General features: G+C 38.7%; 1 protein-coding gene across 1 annotated transcript; it reads right to left on the bottom strand.

Annotated features, from left to right (window-relative positions):
• Positions 1-3,811: 3,811 nt before the first annotated feature.
• On the bottom strand, positions 3,812-9,569 carry ABRA (actin binding Rho activating protein). Its single transcript, XM_054647058.2, has 2 exons — positions 8,783-9,569; positions 3,812-4,506 (listed from the first exon to the last, which is right to left on the bottom strand). Exons 1-2 carry the CDS (start codon positions 9,532-9,534, stop codon positions 4,029-4,031), a joined length of 1,230 nt encoding a protein of 409 aa, XP_054503033.2. The 5' UTR covers positions 9,535-9,569; the 3' UTR covers positions 3,812-4,028.
• Between the last annotated feature and the right edge of the window lie 7,457 nt (positions 9,570-17,026).

The following is a 17,026-nucleotide window of genomic DNA, read 5'->3' as shown; positions in this document are numbered from 1 at the left end:
CTTGAGTTGGAATTTATTTAGAAGGTCGAGTTTATGTAGAAGCACAAATGCTGGGTTTTGCTGTTCATTTAACAACTGAATGTATAGGATGCATTTTCTCATCTTTTTTGGCATTTCTGGGGCTTTTTAAAGCCCCATGGAAAGCAATGGGAATTAAATAAATTGTCTTCAACCATTTTGAAGAAGGAGAGGGAAAAAGAAAAGTCTCAGATCATCCTTGCTGACAAAACTGCTAATTCAACTGCATAGTCTCTGTCCTAAGCTCATATTGCAAATAAAGCCTATTTTAGTTTTTTAGAGGGTGGTGTGAAGAATTTTATAAATAATTATAATTTGAATAATTAAATGAAACCACACAAAAGTCTTCAGTAGCTGAATGTTGCCAAGTATTGGACCAGTCTTGGAAAAGCCAATAGGAAACAAAAAAGTAGAAATAAAGGATAGTGTTTAGTTAGCAATACATGAGCAATCGTGCTTGTAAAATACTAAATTGGTTAAGAAATACAAGAACATTTGATTTAAAGCATAAATGACTCTAGCAATACTTGGTGAAACAACTGACTGTGTAAATGATCTATAGAAAGTAGTGCATGTCTATTTAGGCAAGACCATGAATTTTATCATCAGAGGTATAGTTAATTTCTGTATGACACACATAGAAGCACAGTCTTGATGTCCCTTCTGCCTTCAGTTCATTATCCTTTTTCTGCAGTAGAATTCCTTTCCATCTTTCCTGGAAAGGTTTGTTTCTGTGATTGTAAAGCATTGAAAGTTTGACATTCCCTGGAGGCTTATGAGACCCATTATCTGGAGCTGGCTGCCAGAAGAGCGTGTCTCAGCATCCAGTACTTAGATGGATTCACTGAATAACTTGATTTTTTTATTTGGGTACCTGGGATCCAAACATGGGATTCTTCAATTAACACCTTTTGGCTCTAAATCCTATCTGTGTTAGTTACTGCTTTTGTGTAATCTGCAGAAAGGTCATAATTCATGGCTTAGGGCTTGTGCTTGCATCTTCCTGCTCACCTGTTTATATTGCATTAGAGTTAATTTTTTGTATGGGAATTAGAATGTCTGCATAAAATTTGCTCTTGGAAGATGAGTAAGAACATTGACTATTCCTTCAACTTCAAATAAAAAAATAATCTTGAATTCTTCATTCAGTATTTGAATCTTAAATCTCACTGGTATGTTCTTCCTTCATAAAAGAGCACGTCATCAGGGTATTTTGCTGTTGTCATTGCCATTTGGAGCTCAATTAAGGGAACAAAACTCCTCTTTCTCCTCTTAAAGAGTAGGTGCTACTGCAGTGATAGAGAGCTGCACTGTGCTTCTGGAGCAGAGAGAGGAATTGTCCAGCTGAGGGAATGGTGTGCACTTGGTGCAGTATGTGCAAGCCAGTCCTGCTGGCTGTCTCCCTGCAGAAGTGCCAGTGCCAGCTCTGCTTTCTGCTGTCCTGCTTACCTTAGGAGCTGTGTAGTCATAGCTTGTTTTCTCTTGTGATAATTGCACTGCTGATAACACGTGCTGTTGAATGCTAAACTGCTTCATGCCCTGAGGTGTCAGCAGTGCCTTTAGTTGAGATGTTGGGGCAGTGCAGTGTGTACATAGCAGCTGAAATGGCTGTGGGAGGAGAGCCTTGATGAATGATGATTGAACATATCACCATGAGTAGTATGCTCTTCACTACAGCCCATTTTATGTCAATAGCCTTCCCCTGTTTTAAGAATGAGCTGTATTACTGAACCTTGCTTGTACAGAAACATTTGTAAAGAAGGAATTATTGCTGTGGAGGAGGGAGCTGATTTCTGCTAGGTAGGGTACATGTCCAATGAACCTTCCACTCACTTCAAGCCACTGTGGTAAGACTTGGAAAAATACAAAGGTGTAAAAGTCAAATTTATTTCTTCTGATACAAGTTTCATGCTGTCACTTAAACTTTGTATAAGAATATGAAAAATGTATCTAAGTTGCTACAGAAGAAGATAGAATTTTTTCACTACCAAGGATGTGCAAAACCAATGCTAGCTTCAGACAGGAGAGTGCAGGAGCTCTGTTTCAAGTAAAACATTGTGGGAGTGAATACACTATTTAGGAAATAATGTTCTTATAGTTACAAGCTACCATGAGAGTAGCTGAGAGTTGCTCATTGTCTCAAAGGTTAAAGGTCTTATTTTCAAAGCAAGTCAGAACTAGGAAAGCAGGACTTAAATAAAAATTTACAGAGACTGCTTTAATCAAGCAGGTTTTGACCTGCTTAATATTTAAAATTTAAATATTAAATATTTCAATATTTAAAATTAAAATGTTTAAAAATTAAAATATTTAATTTTGGCAGAGGTTGTGCTAGTTTCACAAGAATGTAACACAGTATAGTAGGAGAGTTAGGGTGGGTAATTCAGGGAGTACATTTGGTTTTGTTTTTTTGGTGAGGTCAGATTTATTATCTCCCACACCATGGATAAATTTGTCACACAACTTAATGTAAAAAATGCTCTAAAGCATAGAACCTACATGAAATGCTTCCAAACACCATTACTTATATCAACATTTAATACTTCTTTTTGACAAAAATGTTAAATTATTTTCAGAAATTTTGCATGATACTGCCTACTCAAAGTTAAATAGTGGAGGGTAGTATGAGAAAAAATACTTGTTATGTCCTGTGGTTTTCTCATCTGATTGGAAATAAAATAGTTTGAGGGGAAGAATAGGATGAAGTTGGGGGTTTGGTTTATTTTGTGTAGATTTTAACACTGGGATGACTGAATAGGAGGCTTAAATTACCTGCAGTGAGCTACCAATCAATGAGCTTAATTCACTTAACACTTACATGCCTTTAGTGTGTATTTTTTGTGCAGGTGTTTTGTATAAGGTCTGTTGCCATGTACTCTGAAATATTTTTCTGGTTCTTTGGACAGAGAAACCTTCAGAGGAAATATTTTAATAGCCCATGAAAAGGAGAATATATGTGTGCTTATATTTTGAAGCAACTTACTGACATTTTACTTCAGTGAATGTGCACATTTATTTTTTCCTAGTGTGTGGTAAAATAACCCAAGAAATAATTAAGGAGTTCATGTATTCCTGTGACAACAAAATTTTATCAAGACAATTTAGACAGCTACAAAAGGTCAATATATAAATATGTAAAGAATAAGGTAAGAATATGCAGGTAAAAATTATTATATGTAAGTATTACACTAAGACATCAGTTTTGTAGGTCAGCTTGAGTAGTCTAAGAGATCTCAGGAAAACATTAAATAAGCTACATTGATTCCATCTTACAATTAAACAGTATCAGCATAGATAATCAGATAAGACATTGCACAAAATTACATAGAAGGTATTTTTTAGGTAGCTATCTAATCAAAACATTTTTATTCATTACATTCCAAACTCCATAAGTTTACATATGAAATAATCAAAAAAATTAGTTATATAAATACAATAAATATATAAAACCCCATTTATAAAAAGACTTTTTTATGTCACATGTAAGAGAAAGCTGTGTCAACAGTTGTATCAACAAGAGAATACTGCAGTGATAGTTACATATTGTGCTTGTAAAGAAAACAAATGTATCTTTGATTCTCTATTAAATAAGGTAATTTTACTTGTGTTTAAATCAATTAATTAGAAAGTGCATACACAAGAGCATTTTTCAGATCAAGACCTTTGTCTGAGTTTATTTTGTCATTCAGCTTCTGATCTGGCATGTTTCATATTCCTGTAGCTATTTATATTGCTATGGACTTTTATCATCAGCTGCTTATATTCCATACAGCTTTTTCTCCTTGTTTTTTATGTAGTAATTAACTTCATTGTCCTGAAAGCATTTCTGGTACAAAATGAAGTCCATTTGGGTGTTTGGGTTTTCATGCACTAGTTATAAAATACATATTTCAAAAAATACACTTTTCTATGTGGTGAACAAGGGAACCTTATGTTCAAAATGTGCAAATGCTAATGGCAAGGGAGAAGAGGAGAAAAGTTTTCCAAAGTTGTTCTGATTATAGCCTAACTTATTTTAATAAAGTAATGATGACATTATCATCTCTTCCTTGCCATAACATTTCTCCTTCAAAGTCCACCAGCCCATGTTTCCTGGCTCTCATGAGAATCCCAACAACCTTATCTGAAATACGAACGTATCTGTCAAAGAGTTCCCCAAAAGTGACTTGGATCTTGCCGTCGGGCCGTGGCGTGGCCATGGACTCAATGATGAAGCACATGTCCCTGATCTCCCGGTGGATGTGGGCCTCGGCTCGCTTGGCTCTCTCGGCAGTTTTGGTGCCTTCCTTTGGGCGGCCGTACCCTTCGTCCCCTTTGTGCAGGCGCGTGGACATGGCCAGCTCGTGGTCAAACTCCTCGCTGAAGGGGTTCAGCTTCTGCGTTATGATGTGCTGGTCGGCCCATTCCTGCCACCTGTCCTTGAGGCTGTGCACAGCGCTGCATTTCCTGCGCGCCTTGCTCCGCGCCTCCTCGCTCAGCCGGCTGGCGCTGAAAGACACAGAAACACACCTGAGCTTTGCATCTCCTCCTTTCCTGATACAGTTCTGCTGTTTATTGAAATCAGCTGTAACTGGCTTCTGTGGGTTAGGGGCGAGCTGGAATCCACCAGGTGGCACGAGTTCACCACTTCTAAATTAGTTCTCTAGGGGCTGTTTGTCCGCATTCAGTTTGCACACAAAGGCAAGTTCCATGACTACAGCTTTATCCTGTCTACACTACCACCTTCCAGCCCTGCTCTGAGTCTGTTTTCACAAACTTTGTACCAGAATGACTTAATTCTGTAAGGGAACAAAACAGTATGTTGCTGATCACCTGCACTTTCTGTACCTTTGGTCAGTCACGCAGTTCCCCATTCCTGCTTGCTTAGCCAAACCTGAAGTGTGCCTGCCCTGAGGTTAGAGATTGCTGTAGGTGTGTGACCTGGCTGAAGGTGATTGCTGATTGCTGTAGGTGTATGACCTGGCTGAAAACTAGAGGGTAGTGCCTAGAAAAATGTCCTCTGTAATAAATGTCAATGATTATAGCAACAACAAAAACCTAATTGAGTATCATAGCTCTGTCTGTGCTTCTGTATTTGGAATATGATTCTGAACAAATATTGAAGTCCAAAATTCACATTCCCATGGGTAGGGTAGAAGCCTGAAAGTGTCAAGGACAAAGGATAAGGAAAGACCTTCAGAGATTTTTTTTTTCTTTTTTTTTATATGTGTAATAGTTCTGGATTACTCCAGACAGACATTCTATCCTCTTGTGGCCAATCTCACATGTTGTGGGGGAGCTATAGATACTCTGAGCTAGTCATTGTGCTGTCCACGTCCTGTCAATGTATATGTACTGAACTCAGTTGGGACTATGCTGTACTGTGGCTGTGACAAAGTAATTTGTTTTCTAATATTTTTACTCCCCAAAAGGCTGCTCTGCAACCTTCCCAGTATTGTCAGCTGAATATTAACACCAGAAAGTCAAAATGCACTTAGCAAACAGCACACAGGGCTGCAAAGTTGCAGAAAATTCTGTTCCCCCGCTGTTTGGACATTCCTTTGTTTTCTACTAAGCTGGTTGAAATAGAGAATAGGAGTCAGAGAGATGTCCCTAGTTCAGATCAGTGCACCAGAAAGAGGCCAGTACTGGGCAGGGCTATGCTTGGGTAAGAGTTGCAAACACTAAGTGCCAGGGATAGAAAAAGAACTCGGAGAGCTGCGCTACCTTATTAGCTGTGGAGTTGCCCTAAGATTGGCTTAGCTGTATTGAGGAACTGTGTTTAAAAAGCTCTGAAATATTCTTCCCTATCAATTTGGTGAAAAACTATCAGAAGAACTGAGCATACTGTTGCCAAGTGCACCTTTCTTCTCTGGTGTGACTACAGAGCATCATGAGAGTAGGCAGTGTGTCTGTACCTGTAATTCTGTGTAAATGACTAACAGGTAGGTGTTGGCAGGAAAGCATTAAAATATACTAGTGGGGTAAATCTAGACAATTTGGTTTCCCAAATGCTGCTCTATATAAGCTACTGTCATACAGAGAAAGGGAGAGCTATGATCCTTTGTCCCTTCACCTGAATTGTGCCTTCATTGTCAGAGGAACTCTGGGCACAGGATTTGGCTATGCAAAGGAATTTGTCTCCTGAAGCCTGTGGCTATCTCAAAAGTCACAGAAACCCTGTGCCAGCACAGTCTGAACTCCAGCTGAAGCTCAGATTGTTTCACTAGCTCTCCATGTGGAAGCTATCAGTTAAGGCTGGGGGGAAAAAAATCCTAAGTGAACCAAAATTGCCTTGAAGAAGTGATTCCATCCGTCTCAGTGGAGTTTATGAGTAGATATCATTATGGAGGGCTTATTCCCCAGCCACAGCCAGCTGCTTCCCCTTCTCTCCAGGGACCATGACCACTGAGAAAGTCCTAGAGCTTCGGTTCCCCAGGTTGAATGGAGAGGAGAGGGGGACTGAGACATCAGGAGGTTGTGCAGTCTTTGTTACTTTAATTTAGTGGTCTAGAATGTATTCCCTCCTTTTTCCACTGAAACTAATTTTCCTTTCTAGCAGATTATTATTGCCTTCCTCATCCAAATAATTTTCTCAGTGGCTGAGAAAACCATCTTATCTATTCTTTTGCTTTTATTGTGCCTCATGTGGGCTTGAAAAAAACCTTACTTTTTTAATGCAGCTTGTAATTTAACCCTTTCTAGTTGCTGAAGTGCTATTTTTGCCATTGTTTAGCTTAATGGCAGGTTTAAAACATGAATTGTGTACACATAGAAGCATTTTTTTGTGTTTCTACTCCACCTACACAAAGGATTGTGCACCCAAAGTGAAGGTTTTGAACTTCTACCCACTCTAAGAAGTGCTTTACATGCAACAATCAACTAAGTTAACCTGTTAACCAGAATGACATCCTAAATGCATTCTGACCTTTTAGGCAAATTAGGTCCATGTAGCATATTTGCCCTGTTTCTCTCTGTAGGGGAAAGGTATGAATCCCATTTTAATGTTTTGAGTTTCATATCCCTTCTGTTGCATCCTTTTTGCTTCTAATAGTGAACAGAAGAGTTCAGAAGAGTCTCTTATGCCAATCAACAAGCTGCCTACTAAGGAAGCAACCTTATTCCAGTAAGCAGTGAAGCTGGAAATAATGAAGGTGCTGATGTGAGGGAAACAAAACACTTGTACTGATGCTTTTCTCCTGGAATGTGGAGAGGAAAATAGGAGATATGCTTTAACAACTGTGTGCTTATGGCCTTTTTGAAGAAGATTAAACCACATTGAAAGGTTCATAAAAGTATCAGGCTGAAATATTATGTTCTGCGTCTGTAAAATAAAATTTTAAAAAATGAGTAGTTAAAAAAGTTCAGTCCTGATAGCAGCACTGTAAGTGCAGAAAATTAGTTCTGTGTTCAATTTCAGTGGAAGGAAGAGCTGTAAGTAACATAGAGGGTGTTATTTCAATAATTTAGATCACAGTAAATATGGCTAATCAATCTTTTTTCATGGTAGCAGCACTAAAATTATACATATGAGGAAAATACAAGAAAAGTTTAACAGAAGCTAGATGGTTGGTCTACAAGATAGTTGGTTTTATGGAAGCTAGATAGTTGGTTTCTACTATAACAGTTGAAACTGAAAAAAATTGTTTTAATTGAAGTTGTTTACAGATAAGTGCTGCAAATGTATCTTTTTTCCACTGTATATTTGGAATCTTTGTTTTGAGGTCATTACTTCTGTGAAGGATGGTGAACACAGTCCTTGCCAAAAGCAGGTACCAAAAACTTTCAATCCCTAGGTTACTGGGGAGCTTTTTTCACTTGGGCTGTTAACCATTTTCTTCTTACAGGAGCTGACTGCTCAGCTGTATAGCAAAGCATCATTCTAATTCCATTTGAATAGTTAAAATGGCTCTGGGAGTGTGTGTTCAGATAGCTGTGCTTAAAGGTATTGCATGGTTGAAATCCATAAGTGTGTTAGTCACAGTCTAATGGTCATGATAATGCTCATCAGTAGTGAGGTGTAAAACCAAAATAGTGACCATGATACAGCCCTGCCTGTCTGCACAGGGATCACAAAGTCTGTTATGGCATTTTCATCAGTTTTCATCGTCAGTGCTGATCCAGTTTTTAATTTCTGAAAATGTGATTGGGATACGGTATGAAATCAAGATACTGTGGGATTTTCTTTTCTTTGAATTGAGGAATTCCAAATTCATGGAAAGCTTCCAAAGCACCTTCCAACTTTTGGTAAGAAGTATGTGGAAGTAATTCCTGCTACATTAATTTGGGACATTCTCTTCAAATTGCTCCTGAGAGTATTTACAATTAATACTAAGCAAAATAATGAATAAGTATTTGGAAATACTACTTGTCAAATATATTGATTTAGACAACATTTGCTGAAATAAATGAGTAGCTAAAGGCTCTTGATGAGGTAAAAGTTGTGATTATGAAACATGGACTGAAGTATTAAGAAATAAGTAGTTAATTTGATGAACTGGTAAATCCAGTGTGAAAATTAAATATAATTAACATGTCCCAAATATAACTTCCTAACTTTTTTTCCTAACCTTGTATTAGGTACAAAGTCCATTGTTGTTGAGTAACTACTTAAGCACAGAGGGATAAGTGAAAGGTCTCCTGAATTTTGATTAATTTCTTATAAATCAAGAATAATAGTTTATCTTTGACCACTTCCTACTATCCCCCCACCCCCACCATTTTCCTCATGGAAAGCTGTGCCCCTCTGCCATTTGTGCTGATGTAATGAAGATGCTTTACTTACAGAGATGGGACAGGGCGTTTAATCCTCACAGCTGTCACCTCGCGGTCGCTGTCCTCCTGCTCGAGCTTGTCCTCTGCTTCCCCATAGCCACTGTCCTGGGCATCCAGGCTGTCTTCACGGCACTTCAGCAGCAGCTCTCCCTTGGCCCCATCTTTGTTCTCGTCTTCCATCTCTTCCCAGCCCTTGGTCATCTCTGATACTACATTTGAACACTTCCTCCTTATGGTTGAAGGTAATTTGTCGCTAAGAATTTTGTCAATAGCGCTTGATTCTTCTTTGAGTTTGGTCATCTCGGAGCTGCTGTTGTTGTTTTCGAATCTTTCACTGAGGAGGCTGACATCGCCTCCTCGTTCATAGGCTTTGCTGACAACTGTTTTGGTCACCTCTTTGCTTTTAATGCTGAACATTTTGAGATCTTCATCTGATTCCCTTGATTTTTTTTCAGCATCTCTTATTGTCACCAAATCCTTTACTAAGGATTTTTCATCATCTTTTTCTTGGTCCCTCTTGACGGATGGAATTCGCCATTTTTCAAAGGAACTTTCTTGTACAGGCTGAGCTGATGAGCTTCCTGCAGTGGGGACCCATCCAGAGGGCTCTTGCTCTTGCTTTACATGGTGGTCAGATGCCCACTGCTGCCAGCCTCGTGCCAAGCTGAAGACCTGGCTGGCCATCCGGATCTTGTGGACAGCCCTTCTCACAGGAGCAGCGCTCGGCTTTTCTTCAGGAGCCATGCTGCTGTCTGCTGCCATCCTGGCTTCTCCCCTCCTTCTGCTCTGCACCTTCTGAATGGGCTTCCTGGAGTGAATAATGCCCTCTGAAGAGGGCCACACAGATTTAAATAGAAGCAGGAGCAGTTGATGCCTATGGAAAATATGTGACATGCTTCTCACAAAGATAGAGTATCCTCACTGTTGCAGAAGTCTTTTTTTAAAACACAGGGTTACATTTCATCACAGCAGATGAATGATGCATGATGTAAACAATGTGACACAGACCTGTTCTGGAAATAGTGGGAAAGTAACAGCTCCTTTAGTCCCCCTTCCCTGGGACTGCTAAATTTCCAGTTTGCTGGCAAGGGTCTTCTTCTTTTGGAAATGCAGCACTTGGTTAAGAGAGCCTGATGAGAGTGACTGAAAATGCTAAATGTGAAGGGCTGTCAGTGGCTAGGAACTTTGGCCGAGTGGACACTTCTCAACATCACAAGAAAATAGTGGCCCTTGTCATGGAGTGTGAAGCCAGAAACAAGTCATGACCAAGAAATTTTTAGAGGGTTTTCCTAAAAAGATACTGGATTTTTTCTCATTGCTCATGTGTCCAAGGAAATCGAGGTTTGTTAATTTTTTAAAAGGTATTTATGTGTTCTCTTCCCAGTCATTATCTATTAATGTCTCTCTCTTTAGAACGTAGCTTCAGGGGGGCCTGGGAATACTATCATGTTTGGTGTCAGCACCAAGGAAGAGGGAATCACTGTGTCTGGGGATCAGTATAATAAGTCTGACTTGATCAGATGGATGAATGATCTCCAAGTTTTAGGGTTTTGAGAAAATAAAATATAGCCTATTTAATTTCTCACTGCTTTTTCAATAGAGTTATATACAGTATAATTATGTTTACTGCGTACAATATAGAAAAAATCAGTTTTTCTAGGAAACCTTATGATTTGTTCATTCCAGAGGACTTCCTAGAGTGAGTTCATATTCAAAATTGTAAAATTGTTTAGTGAATTGATACATCCATTGTTGCATGGTAATAAACATTTTTCTGAGATACAGTTCTGTCAGATCTTATTTCTTAGTATAATGTTTCCTAAATAGGAGCGGAAAATGGCATTGCTTTCTCAATCCATCATACCTTGCAGATTACAGATGACCTGTGGCACTTGCCATGTGGTGCTCTGAGGCACTCAGAACTTCAAGGGATTCTGTTGGCTTTGTTGGTGTTACATCAGCAATAAATATGGACTCTCATACTCTGCCTTTTTTTAATCTCTCTGTTAAAGGCTGAGCTGTTTGAAGTAGGTCAGATCATATTTAGCTCTTGATTAATGCTATAAGACTACATCATACCTTTGACTTCCATGTAGAATTCCTCATTAATCTATGGAGTAATTTCCTCTTCAAAACTGATGACATAATGTAAGTTAGTGTTGCTATTAGATATTTACTCATGCTTTTATTTTAGAAAAAAATGTGTCACCTCTGTGTACTGTACAGTCTCAGCTATTGCCCACTGCATCACAGCTGTGAGATGACATTGTGAGATGTACCCATACAATTTTATTACGGAACATTTGTCACCAGACATTTATTTTGGGGTAATTTTAAGGCTAATCAGGGGTGGGACCTTCTTGTGGTTAGAATTTACGTAGGTCCATGCAGGCACATGGGGAAGTGGATGCTCCCTAAAATTCAAGGAAGAGGCAAGCAAAACAGAATAATGCACATGCAGAATAGGAGTATTACACCAGTTCATTGTGTCAATCTGTGTGGTTTCTGGAGTGTAAGGGTGACTGAGGCTTCAAGAATGAGCTGAAAGCTAAATACAGATAAAGGCTCAGGCCAAGGAAGGAGTGCAGTGAAGCAAGGAGCTGTGGAAGGACAATCCTGGAGCATAAGGCAATTGAGATCCCTGTTAAAAGGCAGGATCAGCTCCACCTCCATGTGTCCTGGGTGGATCCTTTTTTATCTGCTCTTGAAGACTACCAGGAGTAGATACTCCCCACTGTCTAGGGAATCTATCCCACTGGTTAATTGGCTGTATTTTGCAACCAAAGGCCCCTTGAACACTTTTGTTCTCATACAATATTTGCAAGTAGTTATATTGAAATTCATGGCACTGAAAAATAATTGCATTCCTGAGGAATGTTTAGAAATTGCAGTGCATTTCAAAGAAGTTATTAATATAGAAACGTCTGTGTTTTTTTCTAACAGACTTGACCTTAGTATAGTGGTCATAGTCCTACAATCTTAATGCTTACATAGTTTAGATAAATTACAATAAAAGATTACAGACTAATGAAAACCACCAAGATTACAGATCTCAGCTACTATTAAATCCATGTTGCACAACGACAATATATTAAACAAATGTTTAGTTTAAATTGGTCACTATATTAAGCTGAAGCGTTACACAGACTTGTCCAAAGTGCCAGTGAAACTTTGATATAATTATTCTGAGGATAACTATCTTTATAATTCTTAATTTTAGGGCATACAATGATGTTGCCTTGAATGTGTTGAATGTTGTCTCATTTTATATGGTAGTGCTGCCAGCAAGAAAATTATGTCCAAATCATCCAGTGATATTCATGCTTCATGTGTTGTTTACTTTGCAAATGTTTTATTGCAGTAAGGCTAGAATTTATTACTTCATGATTTAAAGTTTTTATTCTTAATGAGATAATCAGCCAAGGTTACATTTCTGCATGTCATTTCCCTACTGTAACTTTCAAAAGCCAATAGCCAGCCCTAAAGGCACAGGTATGTTTTAGGCAGGCTGGACCCAAACACATTTTCTATGTGTCTTCCACACATCACAAGGTCACAAAATGCACTCTAAATGCTGAGAAAGGCTGTGTGAGGGTGACTGTCACAGTCTTTCACAAGTTCAGCAACTATCCTTGAGGCCAGAGAGGAGGGACCATTTCTTGCAGAAGATCTATGGGAGAAAAGGTAATTGGAGAAAGTATTAACTTTGATGAGCAATCTTGACACATGCTGAAGTTGTAAATTCCCTTTTCCCTTGACCCTGGCTGCCTAAACTCCTGTGATTTAATTTCTTTGACACCTTTAGACAAGTCTACACATGTACCTAAGACCTTGTTGCTGCTTGTGGATTGGTGCATTTTACATAATATCCCTGACTTCCTGAATCCAAAGTTGTGAAGGACTAGCTGAGAGACTGCCAGTGTCAGAGATAAAAGTTTTTACTGTGTGATGGTTTGGTTTTGTTTTCACCCCAGATGGATTTTTCCCTCTATGGTTATAAACTGTTTAAAAATCCTTTAATTTTCTCTTTGCTGTAGAAGACTAACAGTGTCTGGGAGATCAGTATGCCATCAAATTATTTTTGTTTTGTTTAAGGATGATTAATTTTAAAGGTAGAACTGTATCCTTCATACATTACCTTGTCAGACACTGACATAATTTATTCAATGTTTTTGATTCCAAGGAATTTAATTTTCAACCAATTGTAAGTGTATGAAAGATGCTGTCTTCCTCCCCAGAGTTAGTGGTGAATAACAAAAACAAGATGTGTTTCTTTCCTAAGTATAACCAGCTGCCATTTATCAGGAATCTCAGGAATTCTTCTCACCATGACACAGTTAAAGTACATTGTGTCATAACATCATACATTGCCAGTTATCACAGGAAACCTGTAAAAAGAGGTAGAGTGTGGGATTTCCTTATTTTTAGAGTTCACATCAAACAAATTCCTTCTAACAACAGCAGTGAGCAACTGTGTCTCATTCAGCATGCAGCTCCATGGACAATCCAGGTGTCTGAGCTCCAAGAAATGGATGCTCCTGAGCCTTTGGACTGGGTTGTGTTGAGCCATTAACTGAAAGTTTATGCATTCATTGGTGCAGTTTCTTATAGTTGCATCCTATATCTGGCCACAGCCTTTTTTGTTTAACTGAAATTGTGTTGTACTGAGAAATTAGCCCTGTGTAATAATTACATGGGATTTTGAGTTTGCATTTGATTATATGTCATCAGGATTCAACTGTATGAGAGATCAGGGCTTATCCATGACCTAGCATGGCATCACTGCTCTGTGAAGAAAATAAATCCAACAAACTGCCAAGAAAACCCTGGTCAGAACCCAGCCTGACAGAGTCTTAGTTGTGGAAGGGTAATGGGGAGAGGGAAGATGCACTACCCAGTAGCAGCAGCTGCAGCGATTTGTGGAGTGCAGCCCCAAAGGTCCTCTCCCCCCGATTTTAATGCAAGACACCCAAGTAATAGAAAACAGCCCTGCAGATTCTCAATTAGCCAAAGATGAGATCTCAGCATAATTTTTCACTGCAGTCTGGTAGAGAGACCTGGCTGTTAGAGCTGTCACAAACCCAATTCAGGACGGGTTTACATGCATCCATGGATCTTCAAGTTCCTGCCCAAGCTCTGCTACTCAAGTGACAAAACTCTTCACTGTCGTGTAAAGTTGTCCTCACATTTCAGAAGATGAAAACTAAGACTGGGATATGGAGCCTTAAAGCTCTTTGGCATACTTTTCCTACTTTTACATATAGCGACCACAGCTTTTTTTGGAGTCAGATGCTTGCAAGAAATCCATACAAGTTTAATCACATTTATAGGGGAAAGGGAAGAAGAGGTAAGACCACATGCCTTTAGTCCCATTTTACCTTTGAGCATAAATACAACTCTTATTTGAATAACTATAGTAAATGAACAGAAACAAGTAACAAGCAGCAATGAAGCAATTTTGTTTAAAAATCTAAGCAAACACTTGCAGGAAATCATTTGCATCAGGCATTTAGTTCTACTTGCATTATGAAGGAATTTCTGAAGATCATTTAAACAAGATAGCCTTTGAAATAAATCCACAAATATGTTGCTATTCAAGTTTATATTGATCATATCTATTTGTCAGTGAATGGTTATCCTTTTCTGATAAGAGTATTATGTAATTTAATTTTGTGGTTCCAACTTGCTGACGTATCTTAGTTTAAAGTTTACCTAGAAATAGTCCTATGGCTTTGAGAATATGGCCTTTTTGCTGCTTTTGAAATCTGAGAAGAGCACTGCATACGAGGAATTGAAAGTCTTCACATAACTTTGCAATACAAGACGGATGGGAGGCATACCAGAATAGGAGAACTCGAAATCCGACACCTGGATGTAACGTGAGAGATGATAAATGTATTTTACATGTCTAAAAGAAAGGAATCACAAGTAAAAAAATAAATAAAAGCACAGTTCTATGTAGTCAAAATATGTTAAAAAAAGAGATAAGAGTCATAATCAAATCAGTGTTCTCCAGGTTTTAACAAGGCAGTGCTTCCATGCATTGTGGCTTTTATTTTTCAGGGTAATACTAACTGCATGTTTCTGCTAATGGCTGTTTCTCAGATTTCAAGGTGGCAAATGTGAGAAGAAAATAGAATTTTCACAATTTAAAAAAAATTCCTGTGGAACTGGACAGTGTCCAGTTAATTAGAGCAGTGCAAATCAGACCTGAATGAACCACTTCATGAGTGTCTGGTTTATCACTAGTCTGTTTAAAGTGCATTTAATTCCAGTTATCACTGCATGTGCATCGCTTGGTTTTTCTGTATTGTCTTTATAGTCTACTATATTTATTAGCATATTTAAATCTGCCAATAAAAAGTATAAACATAAACAGGTGTGCCTTTGATGTGTATAGTGGACCCACTATGAGTTTTTGGAAGGATCATTGAAAATTTACATTTATACTTCTAATAGAGTTACTAGTTATTGTCTTTACATTGTAAGTATTGCTACTTAAAAAAAAAAATCTTAGTTTCTAAAATTATGTTTTGAGAATGCAGTGGAAAACAGACTGCAAATTTTAGGAAATATGTTTGAATGCAGAAAACTCTATGCAAAAAAAGAAAAAAAATCATAAAAATTTGAGTCTGACTATAATATAAATGCAATGAATATAATATAATATTCATTATAATATAAATGCAAGATTTCATTATTTGCTTTAACGTGTAATTCAGAATCAGTTTCAGAACTCAGGAAACAAGCCTGAGTATAATTTTGGTATTTTATTGTGAAGATTTTTTAATATTTACTGAGGGAAATACCTTGAATTAGGTAAATACTGCATTTCTGTTTTAATCTATCAATTGACTAAAGCAATTAGCATATTTTCAATGCCTCAGTCAAAATCCTGCTCAGCTCTTTTGTTATTCCATATTCTGGAAGACCCTGACACAAAGGATTGTTTGAAACAATTGATGTTGCAGCTCAGATTTGGAGGTATCCACAGAAAAAAGCAGGAATCCTCTTGACTAATTAATTGTGTTTTTTCTTGCAGTGTGGGGGATCTCATTCTAAAGGTGATAGCAGTGTGAACCTGTGACTGGTTCTTGACCTTTGGGCGACGCAGATGAATCCTCGCGGGTGCCGCTGGCTCTGCCCGCTCCCCGCTATCACATTCCCCTGCCACAGGCAGGACAGACCCTTCTTTATTGGCTCTCACCCGGCCACCAGCTGCTCTCACAGCGTGCAGCTGTGCTGCTGTTAGCACAGGCAGACCCCTGCCTTTGGGGGAAGTCTGGTGCCCAGCCTGCAGAGGAGCGCTGCTCTCTGGAGCTGCTTGCCTGAGCCCTGTTGACTTTAGGTGTCAAGAAGTGAGTGATGGGAATTGCTGGAAGATCATGTGATATTTACAGTGCTGCATGGATGTTTCCTTGGCTCATGACTAAGCTTCAGTTGCCAAGGAAGCTGGCAATGAAGAGCTGAGAGGCCCAATGGTGGGCCTAGCTTTCATCATAAACTTCTAAACCATGTTAGACTAAATTCCATACCTACCTCATTTTAAAACTATGCTTCAGACATCTGCCTTACTTCTCACATGATGCAACAGTAATTAACAGGCCATGATAATGGGGTAAAATTCTTTGCAAAAAGAAGCTGAGAGTAGAGGAGTGGGAGCTTGAGGTCATTATTTAAAACTGCTCATCGTTTGATTTGCAGTATGGGAACAAGCTATGCATTCTTCTTGGATACAAGGATATCTAATTGCTAGTAGCAGCACCCAAACTGGAATGAGCTGTTCTGGGAAGCAGTGACAAGTATCTACTCACTTTTGTCATCAACTTGATCTTCTAATTGTGTGGCTACCTCATGCTTCAGCACAGAGAGAACTATGCCTGTTAATGCAGTGAATGACTTAGTGACCCAAAATACAGATCAGTGTACTAACAGTGATTTTGAGGGAAAAATCAACTTCCTTCTCCCCTTCACTTGACCGAACCAAGACAAATCCCTTACAATGGTGTAAGCCACTTCAGCACAGAAAATTTGAGAAGGTGGTAAATTTTCAAGGGTGCTTTTTGATATTTGAAAATATATGACTGGTCAGCTTGAAGCGTTTTGCTTCTCAGGCGGGTAACCTGATTGTAGCTCCCACTGGACTGGTGACCTGGACCTTCCTAGCTCTTTCCCTACATCACTAGTCACTGCTGAATTAATCCAGTCTTGTATATCCCAGGAGATTTGTAGGCTTGGAAATTCAGTGAACACT

Source organism: Agelaius phoeniceus, chromosome 1 (genome assembly GCF_051311805.1).
Source record: "Agelaius phoeniceus isolate bAgePho1 chromosome 1, bAgePho1.hap1, whole genome shotgun sequence".
In the NCBI taxonomy this organism is placed as follows: Eukaryota; Metazoa; Chordata; class Aves; order Passeriformes; family Icteridae; genus Agelaius; species Agelaius phoeniceus.
This window is presented reverse-complemented; position numbering and strand designations above follow the sequence as displayed.